The following is a 23,696-nucleotide window of genomic DNA, read 5'->3' as shown; positions in this document are numbered from 1 at the left end:
AAGATAAGCAACGACTGACGCCTTCAACCAAGTCACTGAACTGCGGCATGACATCTCAGGGGGGCGGCTCTATGCTATCAAAGTCTGTTGCTGTTAGGAAGGAGTACTTGACTCTCATTTCAAAAGGCACTTGGGGGCACGGGTGGCCCAGTCGTCTTAGGCGCCGCGATTCGCTGTGCAGAGTTGCGTCCCTTAGGCACGCCAGAAACATATGATTGTGGGTTCGAATCCCGGTTCGCCCCAATTATGTTTCTAGGTTTGTCAGCACCATACCCGTGCTCGTGGGTTTCACCGAAGTGGTAAACGTCTGAGACCTGCATCACTTCGGGCTTTCCTCCCACATTAAGCTGACACGCCGCGATATAACTGGAATACTGTTAAAAGCGGCGTTAAACCCAACTCACTCACTCACTCACTCAAAAGGCACTTAAGGTTGTGAATAGTGTCAGTGGCAGCAAGTGAATGAGGCCCTCATAAAATCTTGAGCGCTCGGTAGTAGTCTTCACAGTCACTCCCGAGATAAACTACATCATTCCTGACATCCGACTTATGTACAAGGGCCTGTTACGTATTTAGTTGCCATATATTTGATCCATTGTATTGCCTTGTATGGTTGTGAATCTAATCCTGTATGTTTCAGTATAATGTATTGATTGTTAATTGATCTTGTGTGGTCATTAACTGATCTCATAATTTAGTTCTTTACGTACCGATTCCCGTGTTAGCCTCTGCGTTTTAACTTTGGAATCAACATATAACACTACGATACATGTTCAAACAAGTTTTTAGCAAGCGTCGTATGACGTCCTTTGAAATCTTGGTGGAAAGGGGATGCTCGATTGTACCTCGATTGTGAAATGTAGACACAAAAAGGTTGGCTGGAACACACGGGAAAAAACCCGGTAAAGTTGACTATTTGAAAGTTGAAATCATCCCTTTTGACATAAAGTCTTGTTGATATTTTCGTCTGAATTTGGGGGCATAAATCTAAATATGAAGGTTTCTTTGGTATCCTGCATTTCTAGTTCAGGTGGGTAAATCAGTGGAAGGGAGTTGGACTTTTTACCAAATCTGAAAGTTATCAGATCACCGATATACCTGAAGCTTACATTATGCCAATCTAGTGCCCAATGTAAAAAAATGAACATAATTTTGTCCCACGTGTGCACATATTTTAGACAGAAAACCCAAAGAACGATGATTGAGAGAATATTAATTGTGAAAGTCAGTCACTTGAAAACAGCTGTGACGTCATGTTTACCGTGTTACTATTCTGGGACTTCTGGTCTGTAGAACACGAAGACGTCATAATATTGGCGTTTTCCAAACATGCTTAATTTCCTCTATGTAAGGTCCGTTAGACTAATGATTACAGCGTATCTGTTTTCGAGTGAATGAGTGAATGAGTATTGTTCAGGAATTTTCCAACAAAATCTCTACGAAGGATGTCAAAAGGAGTTTGTGTGGATTCGAACCCAGAAATTCGGCGTGACCAACAAATGCTTTGACCGCTGGGCTATCCACCACCCGAATCTGCGCTAGATGATTTTTTCTTTTATATAGAAGTAATGTACATGTAAGTACCTTAATAATACAGACAATTGTTCAGCTTGAAGCAAACATAAGTGCATTGATCCCTAAATTCGGCAATCTTGTAAAAAGAGTAGAATGTGGATAATTTGTTACTGCTTTCATTATGTTGTTAAGATAACCAACCTTTATTAAAATTTCGAATCCAAAACCTATACATTTTGAATCAGAGGCGAGACGTTAATGTGACAGTGGTACTTATTATATCCAGCTTGGGGTGCTGTGAGGCCATGTTATTTTTACAAGCCCTCATCTTAAATCCTGCTATCACTGCTTTCACTACATTATAATTGTCTTACTCAGCTGGTCCTGACGGCAACCCTGACGAAACGTATGAATACTACGTGAACGACAGTGTGCACAGCAGTGTCGGCCACGCCTTCAAGATTTGCTGCAGAGCCAAGGCACCTTCTGTGCTGAAGGTGAGTTACTCAACATATTGGGGGCACGGGTGGCCCAGTCGTCTAAGGCGCCGCGATTCGCTGTGCAGAGTTGCGTCCCTTGGGCACGCCAGAAACCTATGATTGTGGGTTTGAATCCCATGTCGCCCCGATTATGTTTCTAGGTTTGTCAGCACCATACCCGTGCTCGTGGGTTTCAACAAAGTGGTAAACGTCTGAGACCTGCATCACTTCGGGCTTTCCTCCCACATTAAGCTGACACGCCGTGATAATACTGGAATACTGTTAAAAGCGGCGTGAAACACAACTCCCTCACTACTCAACATATTCGACGACTCTCTGTGCTGAAGATGAGTTATTCTACTATTGTATGGCCCTCTACGCTGAAGGTAAATAAAAGCGACAAAACCCCTTCAATATTCATAAGAACGATTCCGACAATATTAGGGGCATGTGTTTATGAATCACTATCATATAGGTGTGTGCGAAGAGGCGAGCGTATACCACTGGTTTCCCACCGGTGACACCCATCACCAACACATGCAAAGTCAAGTCAACAGTTCACCTGAAAAAATAAACGGGAACACATGGCACAAGTCCAAATAGGGAAATTGTGCCGGGCCATCAGTTGTGTCACTTTGGAAGTGTTCTCCGCGTATCTACCATAAAGCTTCTGAGCAAGAGTCTTTTGATGCTCTTTCTACCTCCAAAGTTGTAAAATGTAGCCACCAAGGGCTGGGGGTGCAGCAAAATTGCTCGACATTGAGGGAAGGTTAACTTGAAGTCATGTGGAGAGTGTTCTGTCACTTTAAAGTTTTGTGAACAGATCTAAATATGAAACAGATGAGGCTGCCTCACTGGTCTCCTTTGTGAACTACAGTAAACTACGTTTATAACGAACACGCTTATAACGAACTGACGGATATAACGAACTTACTTTTTTGTCCCGACTATTTGCTGTAGTTATGCTGTATATATGCTTATAACGAACTACGGTTATAACGAACTAAAATTCGTGGTCCCTTTGAGTTCGTTATAACCGTAGTTTACTGTATATAGTTAAGGTTAGCATGGTGATCTACCTTCAGTTGTTGGCGAGCTAAAACCCTTTTTTATTATGTATTGTTACATTTAGTGATATCTTTTTTATGATTGTATGCTAGTTTTATATTAATCTGTGATATTCTATTTTTTTACTGTCCATCGATGACAGATTTATATCTAATCTAAATTTATGGCTGAAATATTGCCGATGTGACGTTAAATTTAAACTCACTCACTGTAGTTAAGGTGGGTAAATGAGTGAAAGGGATTTGTCTTTTTGATGTTTATTGAATGAATTCTTGGTCAAGTTACCCTGTTTTGACTTTGCCAATCCGAACAGATATTGCGATATTGCGATATTGCGATATATGCATAAAGAAACAGAACAGGAGAGCACAGTTGGCACACATGGGAATGTTTACTTCCTGTCTAAATGCATTACTTCCACTGGGTTCTGAAAAAAGGCCTCATGGATCAATAACTCTCTTTCAGCATAGACGGCGATAGAATATGTTTAGTTAAGTCACCTTCAGCACACAGGGTAATCGAATATGTTGAGTAGCTCACTATCAGTGCAGACGGTTATAGAATATGTTGACTAACTCACTTTCAGCGCAGAGGACCATAGAATACGTTGAGTAACTCACTTCAGCGCAGAGGGTCATAAAATATGAGTTACTCAACATATTCTATGACCCTCTGTGCTGAAGGTGTGTTGCTTACTCTAGCCTTACTCTATCCACAAACATCTTATACAAAATGTCTAAAGCTCAGTGATTGAATGAGTGAATAAAGTTTTACGCCGCTTTAAGCAATATTCCAGCAATATCACGGCGGGGACACCGGATATGGGCTTCACACATTGTAGCCATGAGGGGAATCGAACCCGGGTCTTCGGCGTGACGAGCAAGCTCAGTGAAACTAAAACATTGACTTGTCAAATTAATGTATATATGACAATGCACATGTTCCTAGCCTTGCTCCAAGTCTGTGCTTGAATGATAAGTGCAAGGAGGTACAATTATAGTATTTCTATCCTGCTAGGCAAGTCTTGATAAGCGGATAACACAGGACGCTAGTAATTTGTAGGGGCAACTTATTATATGTATTTTTATATATATATATATAAATATATCTATATATATATATTTATATATATATATATATATATGTGTGTGTGTGTGTGTGTGTGTGTGTGTGTGTGTGTGTGTGTGTGTGTGTGTGTGTGTGTGGCTGCTTGTACTAGTCCTAACACTTTTTTAACGGCTTTTGTTATGACGCGACCGGAGATCAAACCCCGGACCTTCCGTGCTCTACCACTAGAACACAGAGGCGGTATCCATTGATGACGATCGAGTATTGAAATACTGACAGACACGCAAAAGAAAGTCCACAAAAGTTGTTTTGATGGAAACGATGTTATCATGACCATAAAAAAACTGGCGATGGCTTTGACTTTGGCTCACTCGAATCTGTTAAAGTGGAATTAAATCGATCCCTACTCGGGATTTCACCATTACTTACGTCCATCAGTCTCGTGACGTTGTGTGGGGTCAGAGACTCACGTGCTGATACCAGCTTAACACCCTTCCATGAACGGATCACGGGTGGCCCAGTCGTCTAAGGCGTATTAAGGATATCATCAGTGGACATGTTCTAGATGAAATTAACACTCTGAATGCCAGTGTACATGGTACAAAACAACTGCAAAACTATACTACAACTGCTCAGACACGTGAAACAAGCACAGAGTGAGCTGTGGAAAATGACGAGGTCAGTTGACTATATATAGACAAAAGCGACAAAACACTTTTCCACATTCATAAGAAATATATGCACATGAGCATGCGTGTGTTTATGAATCACTAATTAATACTGATGATACCAGGTCTTCGCAAAAAAGGTGAGAGTTTCCTTGCGCCACCGGTGGCTCCCGTCACATGATACGTCAACGCCAGAGAATAACCAGTCTCGATTATCCGACGAAACAAATTCCATTGGGCGTAAAATGCAAAATAATGGTGAAATTTATTTGTATGGATCACTGAAATTCAGCGATGACACCTGGTGTTCGCGAAAAAACACACTGATACACCGATTACAAGGAAACACAACCAAAGACGCACTATTTACAAGAATACAGACCATGCCGAGGCTGTGCGTGCAGTTACAGACCATCATAGTTTATGCAGGGGACCTGTCGAATGAGTCATTGTTGTCACAAACAACAAACTGTTAGGTTGCGTTCATATAAATAAACATATTTTATTTAAGAAATAAAAACGACGAGAGGGAACTGTTTATCGTTCCAAAAACACTTTATTCTCCCTGCAGCGTTTTGTAGTACGATAACCATCGACCACGAGTCCATTATTTCTTACATGAGATATCAATATTATGTACAGCCTCGTTACTAAAAACGTACAAGCCTTTAAAGTATTTATTCTTCCCCGCCCTAAAGGCATTATTTGACTCATCAGCGGAATGGTTTGGGTCAGACTGATCCGAATGGACAAGCGGTTTTACTTCTGTTTAGTTGTATGGATGAATTGTTATGTAACATCTGAACAGATTATCAGGCGACTATGCTTGTCGTAAGAGGCGACAAACGGGATCGGGTGGTCAGGCTTTGGTTGGTGCATGGCATCGACCCCAATTCCGTGGATCGATGCTCATGCTGTTAATCACTGGATTGTCTGGTCCAGACTGGATTATTTACAGACCGCCGTCATATAGCTGGAATATTGCTGAGTGCGGCGTTAATCAACCAACCAACCAACACTTTTATGAAACCAGTCAAATCGAAAGTTGAAATCACACAGACTTCTGTGCAAAAAACCTTTAAGTTTAAAGTAGGAGATTAAGTGCGACTGTTTCATTTGAGGCTTACATTTCAAAGAAACTATCAAGAAAAATAGACTGAGGAAATCTTTATTATTAGAAGACCTACATTAGAGATGATATAGCCATCTATCTGTTGAATGATATGGCAGATGATCCGGTACAAAGCAGTTTCTATGCAAATGAACTGAAGACAAGCCTGCAGACACCATGTGGAGAGTGGCGAAAGCAGTCTCATTCAGCCTGATCTAGAAACCATTTCATACCATTACTGACTTCATTCTGTGTATTTGATGTAAGCTATCATATCATACTTCCCCTCTCTTTTCACAGTGTGATACAGCTTATTGGGCCCGGAAAAGGAGGCTGGGTGTATTGGATTAAAAAAAATATCAGACGTATAAGCTCGCTAACCGGTGCATGGTTGCAAGTGAGTGAGTGAGTGAGTGAGTTAATATTTAACGTCACATCGGCAGTATTTCAGCCATATCGTGACGGAGGGTTATACATTAATGATACATATATTTAGACTTAATAAAAACTCAGGAATATTCCAGCTATATGACCAAGTCAGAGAGCCTGACCACCCGACCCTGTTCGTCGCCTCTTACGACAAGCATAGTCCCAATTACGGCAAGCATGGGTTGCTGAAGACCTATTCTACCCGATCCCGTTAGTCGCCTCTTACGACAAGCATAGACCCTTTTACGGTAAGCATGGGTTGCTGAAGACCTATTCTACCCGATCCCGTTAGTCGCCTCTTACGACAAGCATAGTCGCTTTTACGGCAAGTATGGGTTGCTGAAGACCTATTCTACCCCGGATCTTCACGGGTCGACTCATAAAGAGGAAGAGGCTTTAATGCTTAATGTTGCATAGAGGTCAATGTTAAAACCAATTTTGAAATACCTCTGTAATAAAGAAAATAAGTTTTAAAAGATCCCAATAGCATTTTGCCCCAAATTGCCTGAAAATGAGACTTCATTTAAAAATGTATATTAATGCCTGGATGACATAAGCATTGTGTCGAGCTTACAGTCAAAATTTCCAAATGGGAAATACCCACTCTCCTATGGTTGAAGCTACACGATTCCCGGAAAGCCCACTTCACAACGCCCACGGGGAAGTTGTCATGCGCTTCAGTGTCACGCATAAGTGGGTTGACAGAAACGTTATAGTGTGAAGAATGTATCACGACAGAATAACCGTTTGGAGATTGTTGGCGATGTTAGACTTGCACATGTCTCTTAGGCAATGGTTATTAGTTTAAATAATAATGTCTGGGTCACACACACACACACACACTCACGCACTCACGCACGCACGCACGCACGCACGCACGCACGCACACATTTATATATACATACATATAATAAGTTGCCCCTACAAATTACTAGCGTCCTGTGTTATCCGCTTATCTAGACTTGCCTAGCAGGATAGAATAACTATAATTGTACCTCCTTGCACTTATCATTCAAGCACAGACTTGGAGCAAGGCTAGGAACATGTGCATTGTCATATATACATTAATTTGACAAGTCAATGTTTTAGTTTCACTGAGCTTGCTCGTCACGCCGAAGACTCAGGTTCGATTCCCTCATGGGTACAATGTGTGAAGCCCATTTCCGGTGTCCCCGCCGTGATATTGCTGGAATATTGTTTAAAGCGGCGTAAAACTATATTCACTGCACAAATTGCACTGCATTCACTGCACAAATTGCACTGCATTCACTGCACAAACTGCACTGCACAAACTGCACTGCATTCACTGCACAAACTGCACAACACTCATCTCAAAGTTATCAAAAACGAAAGCACAGAATCATCCTACTACCTCCCGCACCCACTCAAGTAAACAATGTGCGCCTACTCATTGTGACCCACGCACAAGGAAACACTTATATTGTTTCGGGTTCAATTGCCGCGTGACAATGATTTATAAATCTCCAGTTCTTAAAACAATTCCCGGAAAACCCACTTGCAAGCGTATAAAAGACGATGTGTATTCACTCGTACATTCATTCCTATCGTGTCCTCAACAGAAAACAGTAAGTTGAAATCATATTGCACTGTTGCCTACCCTTGGTGGCAGATCTCCTAGTAGCACATAGGTACATGTTGATAGGCTTGCGTGTAACCTGTGTAAAATGGAGGTAGATGTTGACGATAGGCTTGCGTGTAACCTGTGTAATATGTAGGTAGATGTTGACGATAGGCTTGCGTGTTACCTGTGTAATATGTAGGTAGATGTTGACGATAGGCTTGCGTGTTACCTGTGTGATATGTAGGTAGATGTTGACGATATGCTTGCGTCTTACCTGTGTAATATGTAGGTAGATGTTGACGATATGCTTGCGTCTTACCTGTGTAATATGTAGGTATATGTTGACGACAGGCTTGCGTTTTACCTGTGTAATATGTAGGTAGATGTTGACGATAGGCTTGCGTGTTACCTGTGTAATATGTAGGTACATGTAGCTGTTGACGATAGGCTTGCGTTTTACCTATTTAATATATAGGGAGATGTTGACGATAGGCTTGCGTGTTACCTGTGTAATATATAGGTAGATGTTGACGATAGGTTTGCGCGTTACCTGTGTAATATATAGGTTGATGTTGACGATAGGCTTGCGTGTTACCTGTGTAATATGGAGGTAGATGTTGGCGATAGGCTTGCGTGTTACCTGTGTAATATGTAGGTATATGTTGACGATAGGTTTGCGTGTTACCTGTGTAATATGTAGGTAGATGTTGACGATAGGCTTGCGTGTTACCTGTGTAATATGTAGGTACATGTAGCTGTTGACGATAGGCTTGCGTTTTACCTATGTAATATATAGGTAGATGTTGACGATGTGCTTGCGTGTTAGCTGTGTAATATGTAGGTAGATGTTGACGATAGGCTTGCGTGTTACCTGTGTAATATGTAGGTAGATGTTGACGATAGGCTTGCGTGGTACCTGTGTAATATATAGGTAGATGTTGACGATAGGCTTGCGTTTTACCTATGTAATATATAGGTAGATGTTGACGATAGGTTTGCGTGTTACCTGTGTTATATGTAGGTTGATGCTGACGATAGGCTTGCGTGTAACCTGTGTAATATTGTGGTAGATGTTGACGATAGGCTTGCGTGTTACCTGTGTAATATGTGAGGTGAGGTGAGGTGAAATTGGGTTTAACGTCGCGTCCAAGATTATTGCACTTATATAGCGACGTGCATGCACGTGTGTGTGTGTGTGTGTGTGTGTGTGTGTGTGTGTGTGTGTGTGTGTGTGTGGCTGCTTGTACTAGTCCGGGCTGATGCCGATTTATAGTGCTAGCCCACTGAGATACCATGCCGCAGTTTAACATGAATACCCCACTCAGACACAGTATACTGACTCCGAGCCGACCAGTCCTTGTTTTAGCCCCTTAATGCCGAGCGCCAGACAGGGTAACAACAAGTACCATCTTTTAACGTCTTTTGGTATTGTAATATGTAGGTACATGTTGACGATAGGCTTGCGTGTTACCTGTGTGATATGAAGATGTAGGCTTTTGTTATGACGCGGCCGGTGATCGAAACCTGGACCTTCCGTGCTCTACCACTAGACCACAGAGGCGGTCTCCATTGATGACCATCGAGTATTGAAATACTGACAGACACGCAAAAGAAAGTCCACAAAAGTTGTTTTGATGGAAACGATGTTATCATGACCATAACAAACTGGCGATGGCTTTGGCTTTGGCTCACTCGAATCTGTTAAAGTCTCACGTGCTGATACCAGCTTAACACCCTTCCATAAACGGATCACGGGTGGCCCAGTCGTCTAAGGCGTATTAAGGATATCATCAGTGGACATGTTCTAGATGAAATTAACACTCTGAATGCCAGTGTACATGGTACAAAACAACTGCAAAACTATACTACAACTGCTCAGACACGTGAAACAAGCACAGAGTGAGCTGTGGAAAATGACGAGGTCAGTTGACTATATATAGACAAAAGCGACAAAACACTTTTCACATTCATAAGAAATATATGCACATGAGCATGTGTGTGTTTATGAATCACTAATAAATACTGATGATACCAGGTCTTCGCTAAAAAGGTGAGCGTTTCCTTGCGCCACCGGTCGCTCCCGTCACATGATACTTCAACGCCAGAGAATAACCAGTCTCGATTATCCGACGAAACAAATTCCATTGGGCGTAAAATGCAAAATAATGGTGAAATTATTTGTATGGATCACTGAAATTCAGCGATGACACCTGGTGTTCGCGAAAAAACACACTGATACACCGATTACAAGGAAACACAACCAAAGACGCACTATTTACAAGAATACAGACCATGCCGAGGCTGTGCGTGCAGTTACAGACCATCATAGTTTATGCAGGGGACCTGTCGAATGAGTCTATCCTTGACCTTTTGAAAAAAAACTGTCACCAGGAAATAATTCCCCGAAAGAACAATAGGATGACGTCACGTGCATTGTTTTGGTGCACTGAAATTATATCCATCAATGACGCGAAACGGATGCATGTGACATGTTTGTGAACCTCACGTCAAGTAGGTGGTGGTCAAGGTTCGAAGTCACCATTTCCCGTTATACTAATAAAATTGTTTCAGTTTCTGTGTAAGAAGGTACAAGTAAACATTTCCGTCATCCATCTTTGTCTCACAGGAATCTTTAGACAGAATTTATAATATGCACCTGACTACCATGACCCATGAAGACCCGGGGTAGAATAGGTCTTCAGCAACCCATGCGTGTCATAAAAGGCGACTATGCTTGTCGTAAAAAGCGACTTACGGTATCGGGTGGTCAGGCTCGCTGACTTGGTTGATGCATGTCATCGATTCCAATTGCGTGGATTGATGCTCATGGTATTAATCACCGGATTGTCTGGTCCAGGCTCGATTATTTACAGACCGCCGTCATATAGCTGAAATATTGCTGAGTGCGGCGTAAAACAACGAACCAACCAACCAACCAGCAATCTGACTACTATACACTCCTATGAATTTCGCATGTGAGAATCAAGTAATCTAATACCCCCAGCCTCAGACCGGTCACCACAGGTTGTGTCCTGTTTACAGTTGGTGCCTGTCACAGTCCGTTAGGCAGCAGGTCAATGTGGACGAGATTTTGTGAAGAAAATACAAAGTTTGTGTTGCAAAGTTCTTCTTATACCGGCTAGTCACCAGATTTATTTATTATACAGACGATGTCCAAAAACTGAAAATAGTACTAATCATAGCCAATCAGAAGCATAAGGTCAGAGCTATATTTGGTACGTCCATCTTCGTATATACCCTCGTGTCATTGTTGTCACAAATAACAAACTGTAAGGTTGCGTTCATATAAATAAACATATTTTATTTAAGAAATAAAAACGACGAGAGGGAGCTGTTTATCGTTCCATAAAACACTTTATTCTCCCTGCAGCGTTTTATAGTACGATAACCATCGACCACGAGTCTATTATTTCTTACATGAGATATCAATATTATGTACAGTCTCGTTACTAAAAACGTACAAGCCTTTAAAGTATACGGGAAACGTTAATTTTGTAGCATGTTTGTCGACATGTTGGTTTATTTGAAATTTCAAGCCACGCATTTACGGAAACAAAACATACAAATCATGTGCGTGGAATGTTGATGCTATTCTTTTCCAGCAATAAGAGATACTTCAAAATCGTCTTTGTGTAGTTAATTGATGCATCTGACCGTTTCTGGTCCATTCGTGTGTAATCCGATGTCCTTTTTTCCTCAAGGACTAATTTTCTGATTTTCACTGTGTATACAAAAGAAGAACTGTACTCCGGAGATCGTAAATAACAGCATAATATAAAATATGTTCTGAATATGCTTATTCATGAACAACGACGACATCTCAACTTAAATGCAACATGGCTGAATTCCACATTCTACATACCACACTTTTGATTGTTTGGATGCTCATGTTCACTGGAAATATTTGGAATAGTTATATTCCGTATTTAGAATTAACCCAGTCCCCCGTGTTTTCTTTAATCAGTGCACCGCACACAGCCTCACGTGAAACGTTTGGTAGCAAAGTCAAAGCAAAATCGGAGTAGTGTGTCGGCGAATTTGCATCAAGGCTGTAGTATTTCGAACCGTTTAATGGAATTCAATGTACAGCCGTAGCTCTGGTCACTCATATATTTTGTGTCCCTTGGCTCAAATCTATTTCCGTCTGTACCGTTGACGATAGGCTTGCGTGTTACCTGTGTGATATGTTGGTAGATGTTGACGATATGCTTGCGTGTTACCTGTGTTATATATAGGTAGATGTGATATGTTGGTAGATGTTGACGATAGGCTTGCGTTTTACCTATGTAATATGTCTACTAGGTAGATGTTGACGATAGGCTTGCGTGTTACCTGTGTGATATGTTGGTAGATGTTGACGATATGCTTGCGTGTTACCTTTGTTATATATAGGTAGATGTGATATGTTGGTAGATGTTGACGATAGGCTTGCGTTTTACCTATGTAATATGTCTACTAGGTAGATGTTGACGATAGGCTTGCGTGGTATCTGTGTAATATGTCTACTAGGTAGATGTTGACGATATGTTTGCGTGTTACCTGTGTAATATGTAGGTAGATGTTGACGATAGTCTTGGTAGTTAGCTACGTAAATATAAATAAATCGATAACGATTATCTTACATGACAGCTATGTTGTATGGAGATAAATCTTAACGATAGTCTGACATGTCGGCTATGTCGTATGGAGATAAATCTTAACGATAGTCTCACATGTCGGCTATGTCGTAAAGAGATAAATCTTAACGATAGTCTAACATGACGGCTATGTCGTATGGAGATAAATCTTAACGATAGTCTCACATGTCGGCTATGTCGTATAGAGATAAATCTTAACGATAGTCTAACATGACGGCTATGTCGTATGGAGATAAATCTTAACGATAGTCAAACATGACAGCTATGTTGTATGGAGATAAATCTTAACGATAGTCTCACATGACAGCTATGTCGTATAGAGATAAATCTTAACGATAGTCTCACATGTCGGCTATGTCGTATGGAGATAAATCTTAACAATAGTCTAACATGACGGCTATGTCGTATGGAGATAAATCTTAACGATAGTCTAACATGACGGCTATGTCGTATGGAGATAAATCTTAACAATAGTCTCACATGTCGGCTATGTCGTATGGAGATAAATCTTAACGATAGTCTCACATGTCGGCTATGTCGTATGGAGATAAATCTTAACGATAGTCTCACATGTCGGCTATGTCGTATGGAGATAAATCTTAACGATAGTCTCACATGTCGGCTATGTCGTATGGAGATAAATCTTAACGATAGTCTCACATGTCGGCTATGTCGTATGGAGATAAATCTTAACGATAGTCTCACATGTCGGCTATGTCGTATGGAGATAAATCTTAACGATAGTCTCACATGTCGGCTATGTCGTATGGAGATAAATCTTAACGATAGTCTAACATGACAGCTATGTTGTATGGAGATAAATCTTAACGATAGTCTAACATGACAGCTATGTTGTATGGAGATAAATCTTAACGATAATCTTACATGACAGCTATGTCGTATGGAGATAAATCTTAACGATAGTCTCACATGACAGCTATGTCGTATGGAGATAAATCTTAACGATAGTCTCACATGACAGCTATGTCGTATGGGTGAGTGGGTGAGTTTGGTTTAACGCCGCTTTTAACAGTATTCCAGTTATATCGCGGCGTGTCAGCTAAATGTGGGAGGAAAGCCTGAAGTGATGCAGGTCTCAGACGTTTACCACTTCGGTGAAACCCACGAGCACGGGTATGGTGCTGACAAACCTACAAACATAATCGGGGCGAACCGGGATTCAAACCCACAATCATAGGTTTCTGGCGTGCCCAAGGAACGCAACTCTGCACAGCGATTCGCGGCGCCTTAGACGACTGGAAATACGGAAATCTTACATTTCCCTTTGAAAAAAATGATCACTATTTGGCGGGATATTATAGCACAATGATTATAGAGTTAAATCGCGCCATATTTCAGATTTTCAAATATACCTTTGATTTAATGATTCCATGGATCGAAATTACAATCTTAGTATCTGTAGCCTTGTGAGTGAACCACACGGAAACAGAGGAGCCGATAATTCTCAAAGCTTGTATTAATCCCCTTTAAGTACATGTACGCCAGCAAGAGGGAGATTACATCCGTTTCAAAAGGTTCATGGAAAGTGCATGAAACTTAAAAAACGTTGCTAAATGTTGGTTCAGAGGTTTTGGTTTGGTTTATAAGTAAGATAAAACACTTCCCCTCGGAGGAGGATCTTAACGTCAGTATTGGTTGGTTTGTTGTTTAACGCCGCACTCAGCAATATTCCAGCTTTATGAGAGCGGTCTGTAAATAATCGAGTTTGGACAAGACAATCCAGTGATTAATATCATGAGTATCGATCCACGCATTTAGGGTCGATGGCATGTATCAACCAAGTCAGCGAGCCTGACCACCCGATCCCGTTAGTCACCTTATACGACAAGCATAGTCGCCTTTTACGGCAAGTATGGGTTGCTGAAGACCTATTCTACCCCGGAATCTTCACGGGTCCTTAACGTCAGTAACACCCAGGGGGAAGTGTTCTATCCTACGTCTGACAACCAAAATGTTCTCTAACAGACAAGAAAGTTATATTGACCTAAAATGTCATCTTGAAGTTTTTGTTTGTTTGTTGTTTAACGCCACACTCAGCAATAATCCAGCTATATAACGGCGGTCTGTAAATAATGGAGTCTGGGCCAAATTACACAAAGAGATCGTTGCGCTAAGATGATCGTAACTCCCATACTTTAACGTAGGCTTACAATAGTCGTAGTGCTAAGATCGCTTTGTGCAAGTCGGCCCTGGGACATACAATCCAGTTATTGACATCAGGAGCATCGATCCACGCAATTGGAATACGATGACATGCATCAACCAAGTCAGCGAGCCTGACCACCCGATCCCCATAGTTGCCTTTTACGACAAGAATGGGTCGCTGAAGACGGATCTTCAGGGTTCTTATCTTGAAGTAGCGCTGAAAAGTAACACAATAAACATTTTATTTTCCATCGCGACTGACATATGTACTGTTTATAATACAAATAATATGTTCAATGATACCCAGCTTAATAAAATCCCGAAAGTAAAGCAAACACTAACACATTTTTCAGACAATGGGCAAAGCGTTGTGCAAACCAGTACATGAACCAGTACCTGCAGCGGTTGTGTCACAGTTCGAGGCTGGCGTACAGTATATTGATGATCTCATGACGATACTAGACTCGGGATCAAAGGACGTTAAGGGTGTGATAGAAAATGCGTATGGGGCATTTGTAGGCGCTGAACGAGAGCTTAAACAGCATATCAACACTTTGACTAAAATCTGTCTTGCCAAGGGAGCGGAGCTTTCACAGAAGCAGAACCAGCACCAGCAACTTGGCGTGTCTTTAGCAGCCTTGAGTGCATCACTTCATGCTATGAGAAGCAACTTACAGGAGCAGACTAGTAGGGTGTCTAGTGCCGAAGAGGATGTTCAAAAAGCAGAGCAAAGCGTTCAAACAGCAAGGGAAGAGTTTCAAAGAGCTGAAAAGCATCGAAATGACGTACGAACAGCTGGTTTGGCGCTGATATGGATCCCATTTGTCGGAGCGACAATGCTGGCTGTCTCTGAAACGGCTCTTAAAAATGATGTGGAGAATGCCGAACACTGTCTGAATTCAGTTCGATCGACACTCTCTAACGCAAAGGACACTTTGTCAGCGATGACAAATGATTGCCAGCAAACTGAAAATGAGTTACGAAGAAAAACAGATGAAAAAGCGAATGTTGCTCATCAGAGTAGTCAGATAGAGGACTACATTCAATTCAGCAGGGATTACCTAACAGAGCAAAGCACAAGTCTGACTAAGATGCGAAAGGTTATTGACACTCTCAGCATGGTTGCAGGACGAGCCGAGATCTTAAGGGATGAAACAAAAATAATGTATGAAATAGCACAGATCGGAGAACCCTTGAAGAGCTTGGTTGACAGCTTAGAGAAAGCAGGGGTCACTAGATCGGACGTGTGGATTAAGGTTCTCTCGCGCCCTGCTTTCAAGGCTGTTGGGGCTGCAGGTGGAGATGACTGGTGAAGGGAAACATTCTGTCATCGTCAACTGCGTTGTGCAATGTAATGGCTTCCCAAAGCCCTGCCTACTGTTCACGAGTACAAATTGTAAGCGGCACCCTTCAAATCTGTGGGGTTTATTCCGTGTAAAGTTTCAAACTCACAAGACACAGCGCACATACTGTGTCTTCTTGTAAACTAATGCATTTGTAAAAAAATAACTTTAAAATGATTTTTTGAATAAAAATAGTTTTGTCTTTTTAATTGTGCAACAATATTTAGTACCGGACACTGGACGTAGATGTATGGATCGTTACAAAACCACATCAATTCGTGGTGCTGTTATTGTTCAATTGTTCAATTATAGCAACGTGGAGCGAAACGTGGTTTGGTAGCTTATGATGCTTTCAGTAGCGAGTGATGTTTTCATATTGTCGAAGAGGTTTAGCCGTTTTTTAAAGTTACATCGTCTTCAACGACATGTCCAATTTCACGTTTATTGTATAGTTGGTTGTTTAACGCCGCACTTAGCAATATTCCAGTTATATGATGGCGGTCTGTAAATAATCGAGTCTGGATCAGACTATCCAGTGATTAATATCATGAGCATCAATCCACGCAATTGGGATCGATGACATGCCTCAACCAAGTCAGCGAGCCTGACCACTCGATCCCGTTAACGACCCCTTTTACGACAAGCATAGTCGCCCTTTACGGCAAGCATGGTTTGCTGAAGACTTATTTTATCCCAGATCTTCACGGGTCTTTTTGTATAGAAAGAAGTACAGTTAAACCTGAATAGCTATCTTTTGAAGAACGCTGAGACAGGTCGAATAAGAATATCGCAGTGAAAACAGCTACAGTTATAAGAGACTAAGAGCAATTAGAAGCTGAATGATGGGATTCGAACCGCAGACCAGCGGATCCTGTGCAGCCAGATATACAGCGATTAAAGGTGAATGACTTCCTTATAAAGCCAATTACATTCATTACAGATAACACACATTTGTCTGGAATACCATCTACACACAATGTAAGTCTACATCGTTCTCTACCACTGTTATGAGATTAAATAAAAAATGCAGCAAAGATGGTTTGGGTTATCCTGGCACAGTCAGGCTGGTTAGGCTCATCATCAGCACAGGGCCCTTGCCCCCTCTACACGCAGCCCACACAGCGAATGATGGGACTTCTCCCTGGAAGCGCTGCCTAGTCGAACCCACCCAGAACTTTTCGGAGAATGTGAAGACTTCCAAACACTACAGCTTTCTGCATTACCCAGATTGTTAGGAGGGCTGTATTCCCGGATACACTCCCAATGTCAAACAGATTGGGGGGGTACCAAACCTAAGTCACCGAGAACAATTGGGAGTCGGACACCCTCGTACTTGTGATGCATATTTGCCATTTTTTCCCTGAATCTTGTCAATCAAATTAGTGTCAAAAGTGACAGAAAATTCAACGATATAAATGATGTATTGGATGTATAAAAAAAGACTAAATCAGGCTTGTTGGCCTCGGTAGATCTGAGGCTGTATACGGGCCTATTACAAAGAATTTTATATCAATTTTATCTTTTTCCATGACGACTATGCATATTCTGGGTCGTACCATGGATGGACAGCTGTGTCCAGATAGCCTCTCCTTGCAAAAACTGAGTCCGGGCCAATCTGATATGGCACTTCCTTGGTTGAGATTCATTTTTATATCGTCCAGCATTACAGAACCATCAACAAAATCAAAATTGACATTATTATTATTATTATTATTATTATTATTATTATTATTAGATAAGAAGAGTACTTGCCATGGCGGATGTTAGCAGACAGGACATTGCAAAGGCAGAGAAAAGGGTGATGAGCCCAACCGATGCAAAGGTAAATATTTTTATTGTCACATCTTGATGATCCACAACAACTCCACTCTCTAAGCTGTGGATGTCAGTTACTACATTGAATGTTGTTTAATATCACAGTCAGCAATAGTGCAAGTGTTTCACGGCGGACTGAAGATGGCCCAATGGTCATGATGACGCACCACCAGCAAGGTGACCACTCTGGACCAGACATTGTCGCCATTAACGGCAATATTACGTCAAGGATGGGTAGTTGAGACGTGTTATATCAGTTGAAATGTTATGTAGGTGTGATTGTTCGGAGAAAGTTATAACATAGTGATTAAACAAATTCCCTGTCACAACTTCTGTGATAAAAGAATTCCTTTTTTTAAAATATTCAAAAGGTCAAAGACTTACTGTTGTCATCTGGACTAAGTGTTGTTTCTTTGCTTATATAACTTTCAATGAAATTGCAGGAAGACATGATGTTGGTCCTCGGGCCTCACATGAACTGGCAGGAGATGCTGAGCCCGGCCCCACTGTCGGTGTGTCTCCTGGGTCAACTGGTGCTCGTCACACTGGACAAGGACGTCTCGCTGGTGTCAGAACACATGGACAGATCTGCTTTCAAGTACACGAAGTACCCTGATTCATTGAGGACAAGCATCGTTCAGGTCGCCAACCAGGGATGGACATCCTTCAGCTGTGCCAACAAAAACATGGACCAGATCCGTCTGCTCACGCTGCAGATACCTCTCCATGTCAAGAATGCTGTGAAGGTAGATACAGAAAGTTTCATTCAGTAACGGTATGATAAACGAAAAGGTTAAAACTATACTGACTTTTGACATCATTTCCATGTCCTGGTCAATTTATCAGAAGGTACTGAGATCATATTATACATTTATAACACTTGACACATGTGCATTCCTCATGCGATCCCTTATCTGATCTATGAAGTATGTATGACTGACACTATTCATGTAGTATAGATATTGTACCTTGTGATCATATGATCTTTGCAGTTTATCATTGGGGGATCTGATGAGGAAATACAAGAATTGGTACCGGATATTTTGTCTAACATAGAAAGGATTACTGATACCTGCATCGTAAAGGCAGAGGAAGTGGAAACACAGTTTTCTGACGTCATGGATTTGATAGGCGAACTACAAGAGGCCTGCACATTTTCAAAGGGGGAATATGATGACAAGATCAGGAAAGCTGAAAAGGACATTGAAGTGAAATCAACGCGCAAGATTGCATTAGAAGAAAGAAAACAACACGCTGAAGAGGAATACAAAGAAATGCGAGAACAATTCAGAAAAGCTCAGGAGTCGTATGAAAAAGCCATGGACTCCATGCCCTCTGGATGGGAAATGCTGGGAATGGATTTCGTGGAGGGACTAGCCAAATGTGCTGTCACAGCAGTCCAGGGCGTCACAAGTATGTTCGCGATGAAATCTGTTGGTGGAAAGGGAAAGAAGACAAGAGGCACAGCGTCTGTGCAATCCCAAACAGGAACGTCTGAGGATGCATTCATGTTGGAGCTTCCAAGAATTTCTCTCTGCATACAGAACGTCATGGAAAACTTCGTCTTGCTTTCTGAGGGGAAAGAACTTGATACACTGACTCTGGTCGAGTCGACATTAAGTGACGTCATTAGTTCGCTTGCATCCTACTCAGGTGTGTGCCGGGACAAATTCGATGGCATCAAGGAGGATGCGTCTCAATTGATCCAGATTTTGAAGGATGCCAACAAGCAACTGACAGGCAGGGAACAGCAAGTGGAGAAAGCGAGGGCGGTGGTAGTTAACCTAAAGGGAAAGATGCAAGGTTTGAAAGTGTTTTGTGACACAGCATTTGGAGCAAAGCCATTACAGATGCCGACCCCAAAGATGTCATCACATGAGCAAGGACAATCTGACTCAGCCTCTTCAAGACAAAGTGCGCAAGCCAGATTTAAGGTTGAACAAGCTTCATCTACCCTTGAGACCGTTAGAGATGACTTCAGAGCAAAAAGCCAGAAGCTAGAGAAAGTCAGTGAAGACATCACTGCAGTTATCACCGAGCTTGCGCGGATCCAACTGGACAAGGTAGACTTTGACCAGATCAAAGCCTTATTGCAGAGAGGTATCAAGGCTATTGGTGAAGTCAGAACCCAGTGGGGAAAATTGGTGCGATTTTTCCAAACAATATCCAACATTATTAAGTGCAGCATGAATGAAAATGTGAAGAATTTTCTACAAACAGCTGAGAAGGGGAAGAAGTTTCGTCTGAAGTACACCATGTCGGACATGCTCAGAGATATGATCTACGTACAAGCCACCGATGCCAACACCTTGGCCTACATGGTTAACAACCTCGCTGAGATGTATGTTGAAGTCTCCCAGAAGCACTTGATGGATCAAGTTGCAAGTCTTGGTGAGTTGCTTGGACTGGATCCGGAAAAAGACAAGGCTGCAATTTCTAAAAGACAAACAGAACTGGAAACACAAGCGAAAGCCGCCACTGCCTCAATTGCTGTCTTAGTTAAACAGAAGCAGAAAGAATTTGACACAAAGGTGAAGAGCAGAATAGAGAGAATTGAAACAGAGATGAAAGCAGTTCTTCCTCCACCTGAGCCGACAAACGCAGAAATCGAGAAGGAGAAGAAGAAGGCCATCAAAGAAGCCAAAGAGCTGAAGGCTAAACTAAAGGCAGAGGATGTTGATGACTGGGTGTGACTTCTGATCATTCACCTCACAACTGCAGGGTTCCAGGTGTGGACAATACCACAGAACCATGCCTAGTTTATCATAGTAACCAACAACTTCAGTAAACTAATTTACACTGATGGCCTGAGTAAGGGATTATAGAGTGCTTCTTTCAGTATTGGCTAACTCCCTCGGCGCTTCATTAACTTTTATTAATGCTTGGTTTAAATCTTGACCATGTTTGGAAACCTAATTTACCTGTGACCTTCTCCCTTATCTATTGAAAATAATACTAGTAGCGAGGTTTCAGTGTGAGGACATCAGACTTGGCAGTTGAACGTAGCCATCATATAAAGACTCCATATAAAGAACGTATCTTTGTATTCTCCCATGCTGGAGGTCGTGATTGTGTGGAAGATGAACTACATATATAATGGATATGTGACAGCTATTCCCAACAGAGAAGAGAATGTTCCGCCCCAATTGCTGGATGATCAGTATAAATATGTGTCTGAACATCAAAGACGTCTGTCATAGTTTGTGACTATTCTCATATAATTTCCGCCATATATGTACTGTTCCAAAGCAGTCATTTTATTGGACATGTGATTATGTTATAAACTCCAAATAGAAATGTGTTTCACTTCACACTGTTGCTATATGTATGCTCTCCTTTCTAAATAAACCAGATCCTGAATGCTGGTGTTGACTACTTGTGCAAATTTCATCGCCTATAAACGCAAATTCTGTCAAATACAGCCCCTAAAACCTAAATACTACCACCGTGGTGTTGTGGATAGGACATCGGCTCAGAGAGTGTAGTAAGTGGTTCGATCCCCTGGTCGCATCACACCAAAAGACGTTAAAAGATGGTACTTGTTGTTACCCTACTTGGTGCTTGGCACAAAGGGAATAACACAGCCAATGGCCGGCTTTGTGTCTGACTGGGTTATCCGTGTTAAACTGCGGCTTGGTATCACAGTGCGCTAGCACTATAATACTAGCAAAGTCCACACAAATACAACCAGTGACATATGTGCATGCAAGTCACCATAGAAATTAAATCGCTTAATTGCGACGCTAACCCCGTTTCACCTCACCACCTCCCTTTGGAACTCAAAGTTGTTACCAATGTGGAAAGTGTACCTGGCTGACAGGTGTTTTTTTATAAATGGCTCCTCTATGTCGCAATATCGCTTAACCATGTCGCGATATCACAAAGCCGTGTCGTACTATCGCAAAGTCGCTATAGGTTACACACAACCAAATGTTTTCCCATAGACTTCTATAGTAACGTTATGATTTTTCTTTAAATAACTAAGCATTCAACAGCTATTACCTGTACGTGTGTGCACAGTTTGGCCTTAGAGCAGCAATAAAAAAAATAAAAATGACTAGCTTACCCAGCTCCTTTTCCGAGTACCGGAAGCTAAACACACCACCCCCAGTTTCGCACCAAATGTCACCTACTTGAAAATAGCTGTGGTCACATTCAGCATAAGTCATCATGTTGAAAAAGACAGTACTAAATATAGAAAAACATGGTCAGTTTTAATAACTGGATGGATGTACATTTGAAAGACATAAAAATCTTACAGAATATCCTCCAATCACAGCCTGCAGATATCTCTCGATCTGCACTGAAGGCTCCCTACGAAAACCGCACTCTCCAAACTGGTACTGATTTGGTGTAGTAGAACCTGTAGACAAATCAGAATATATTTGCACTTGTCAAATCTGTGATTTATATATTGTATATATATGTGGCTTCTCAGAAAAAAAATGGAAATTGGATTAAACTTCACTACTTGTTCCTATCCAGCATGTCTATATGGCACCAGAATACATAGTTTTGATGCACAGAAAGAGTTGTGAGAGTTTAATGGTGTACACTTCATCAATGTTTTACAAAAGGTATTTCTGTATTAATAAAGAAGTTTTTACCTTCATGCACTGACCATGGAAGTTCATTTATATTTCATAAAAGATGGTGGTCAGGGGTCAATTCTATAAATGATTGAGGCTGCATAGATCATATCACCCTAAAATATTTTTTCGACTAAAAAAATTGAACAAATCTTTAAACCTCAAAACCAGTTACAATACATATTTAAAATTGAGTAGTGGTCTGTTGTTTGCCTTCCTTTGCTGACATCATCAGAACATAGCAGAGTCTGCTACATTCATGGAATATGGTTTTGACACTCATGACATGATGCGATTGATATTGTTTGAGATTGCTCGAACTTACACCATCCATTGTTTATATAATTAAACACTCAAATGGCTGTCAGGATTTGGTAAATCATCTATGGAGGGGCTATCACAAATGTTTGTGCTTTCATATACTCCAAAAATCAAAAGTATAATCCTCTATGATATAGGCTGATGACATAAGTACACATGGAAAGGAATCAGAAAAAAATCTCAAAATTGGACAGAGAGCATGGAATTCAGGCCAACAATAAGCAAGGGACACATTAAGCAGCTTTAAAGTCATCATATATGTAAGGCTGGATAATGAACTTTACCAGAAAATAGGAAGTAAAGGGGTGCATTGTTAACAGCAATCTCAAATGCTGACCAGTGAACCATACCGCCTATTAAAGCCGAGAAATTGAAATGGACCCTCAAGTAGAAAAAAGCTTTTTGAAACCACAACATGGAAGGAAATTACATTTAACTCTATTGATTTATTTAGTTAAGACTTTAAAATACTCACAGGACATCAAACATTCTTACTGTTTAATGTTTCAAGGTGGCTAAACTTGCTTATTTCAGTTATTTGCCAGTTTCAATGAAACAAAGTTAAAATTCCATATAATTATGAAAATGTACAGCTTATCCTGACATAAATGTAATTCTTTTTATTCACAATTAACAGTGTCATGCAATACCAGCTTAAAATAGTGTTTCTCTCCAATAATTTATGGGTTTATAGGGGAATGAAAGATACAATGCATTTTACTAAACAGGGGAGATAATTTAGTTTTGTCGAACACTATCACATTCTTTACAGATGATTTCAGAACCATAATGTTACATTCCAAAAGAGCCAGTGGATATTATTTTCATCTAAGCAGGTTCTGGGACTGGTGTATAGCCCTTACTTTATGTTTGCAAACTAAAAA

The 23,696-nt window shown here is 41.1% G+C and overlaps 1 protein-coding gene across 1 annotated transcript; it reads left to right on the top strand.

The window, feature by feature from the left end:
• The first annotated feature begins 1,903 nt into the window (after nt 1-1,903).
• LOC124141786 lies at nt 1,904-21,262 on the top strand. Its single transcript, XM_048389356.1, has 4 exons — nt 1,904-2,012; nt 17,823-17,909; nt 18,346-18,648; nt 18,895-21,262. The coding sequence occupies exons 2-4, from the start codon at nt 17,841-17,843 to the stop codon at nt 20,593-20,595; spliced, it is 2,073 nt and encodes a 690-aa protein (XP_048245313.1). The 5' UTR covers nt 1,904-2,012; nt 17,823-17,840; the 3' UTR covers nt 20,596-21,262.
• The last annotated feature ends 2,434 nt before the right edge of the window (nt 21,263-23,696 follow it).

The sequence above is a fragment of the Haliotis rufescens genome, unplaced genomic scaffold (assembly GCF_023055435.1).
Source record: "Haliotis rufescens isolate VD_foot unplaced genomic scaffold, xgHalRufe1.0.p SCAF_8, whole genome shotgun sequence".
NCBI classification, from domain to species: domain Eukaryota; kingdom Metazoa; phylum Mollusca; class Gastropoda; order Lepetellida; family Haliotidae; genus Haliotis; species Haliotis rufescens.
The sequence above is the reverse complement of the archived record's forward strand: the minus strand, read 5'-3'. Positions and strand labels throughout refer to the sequence as shown.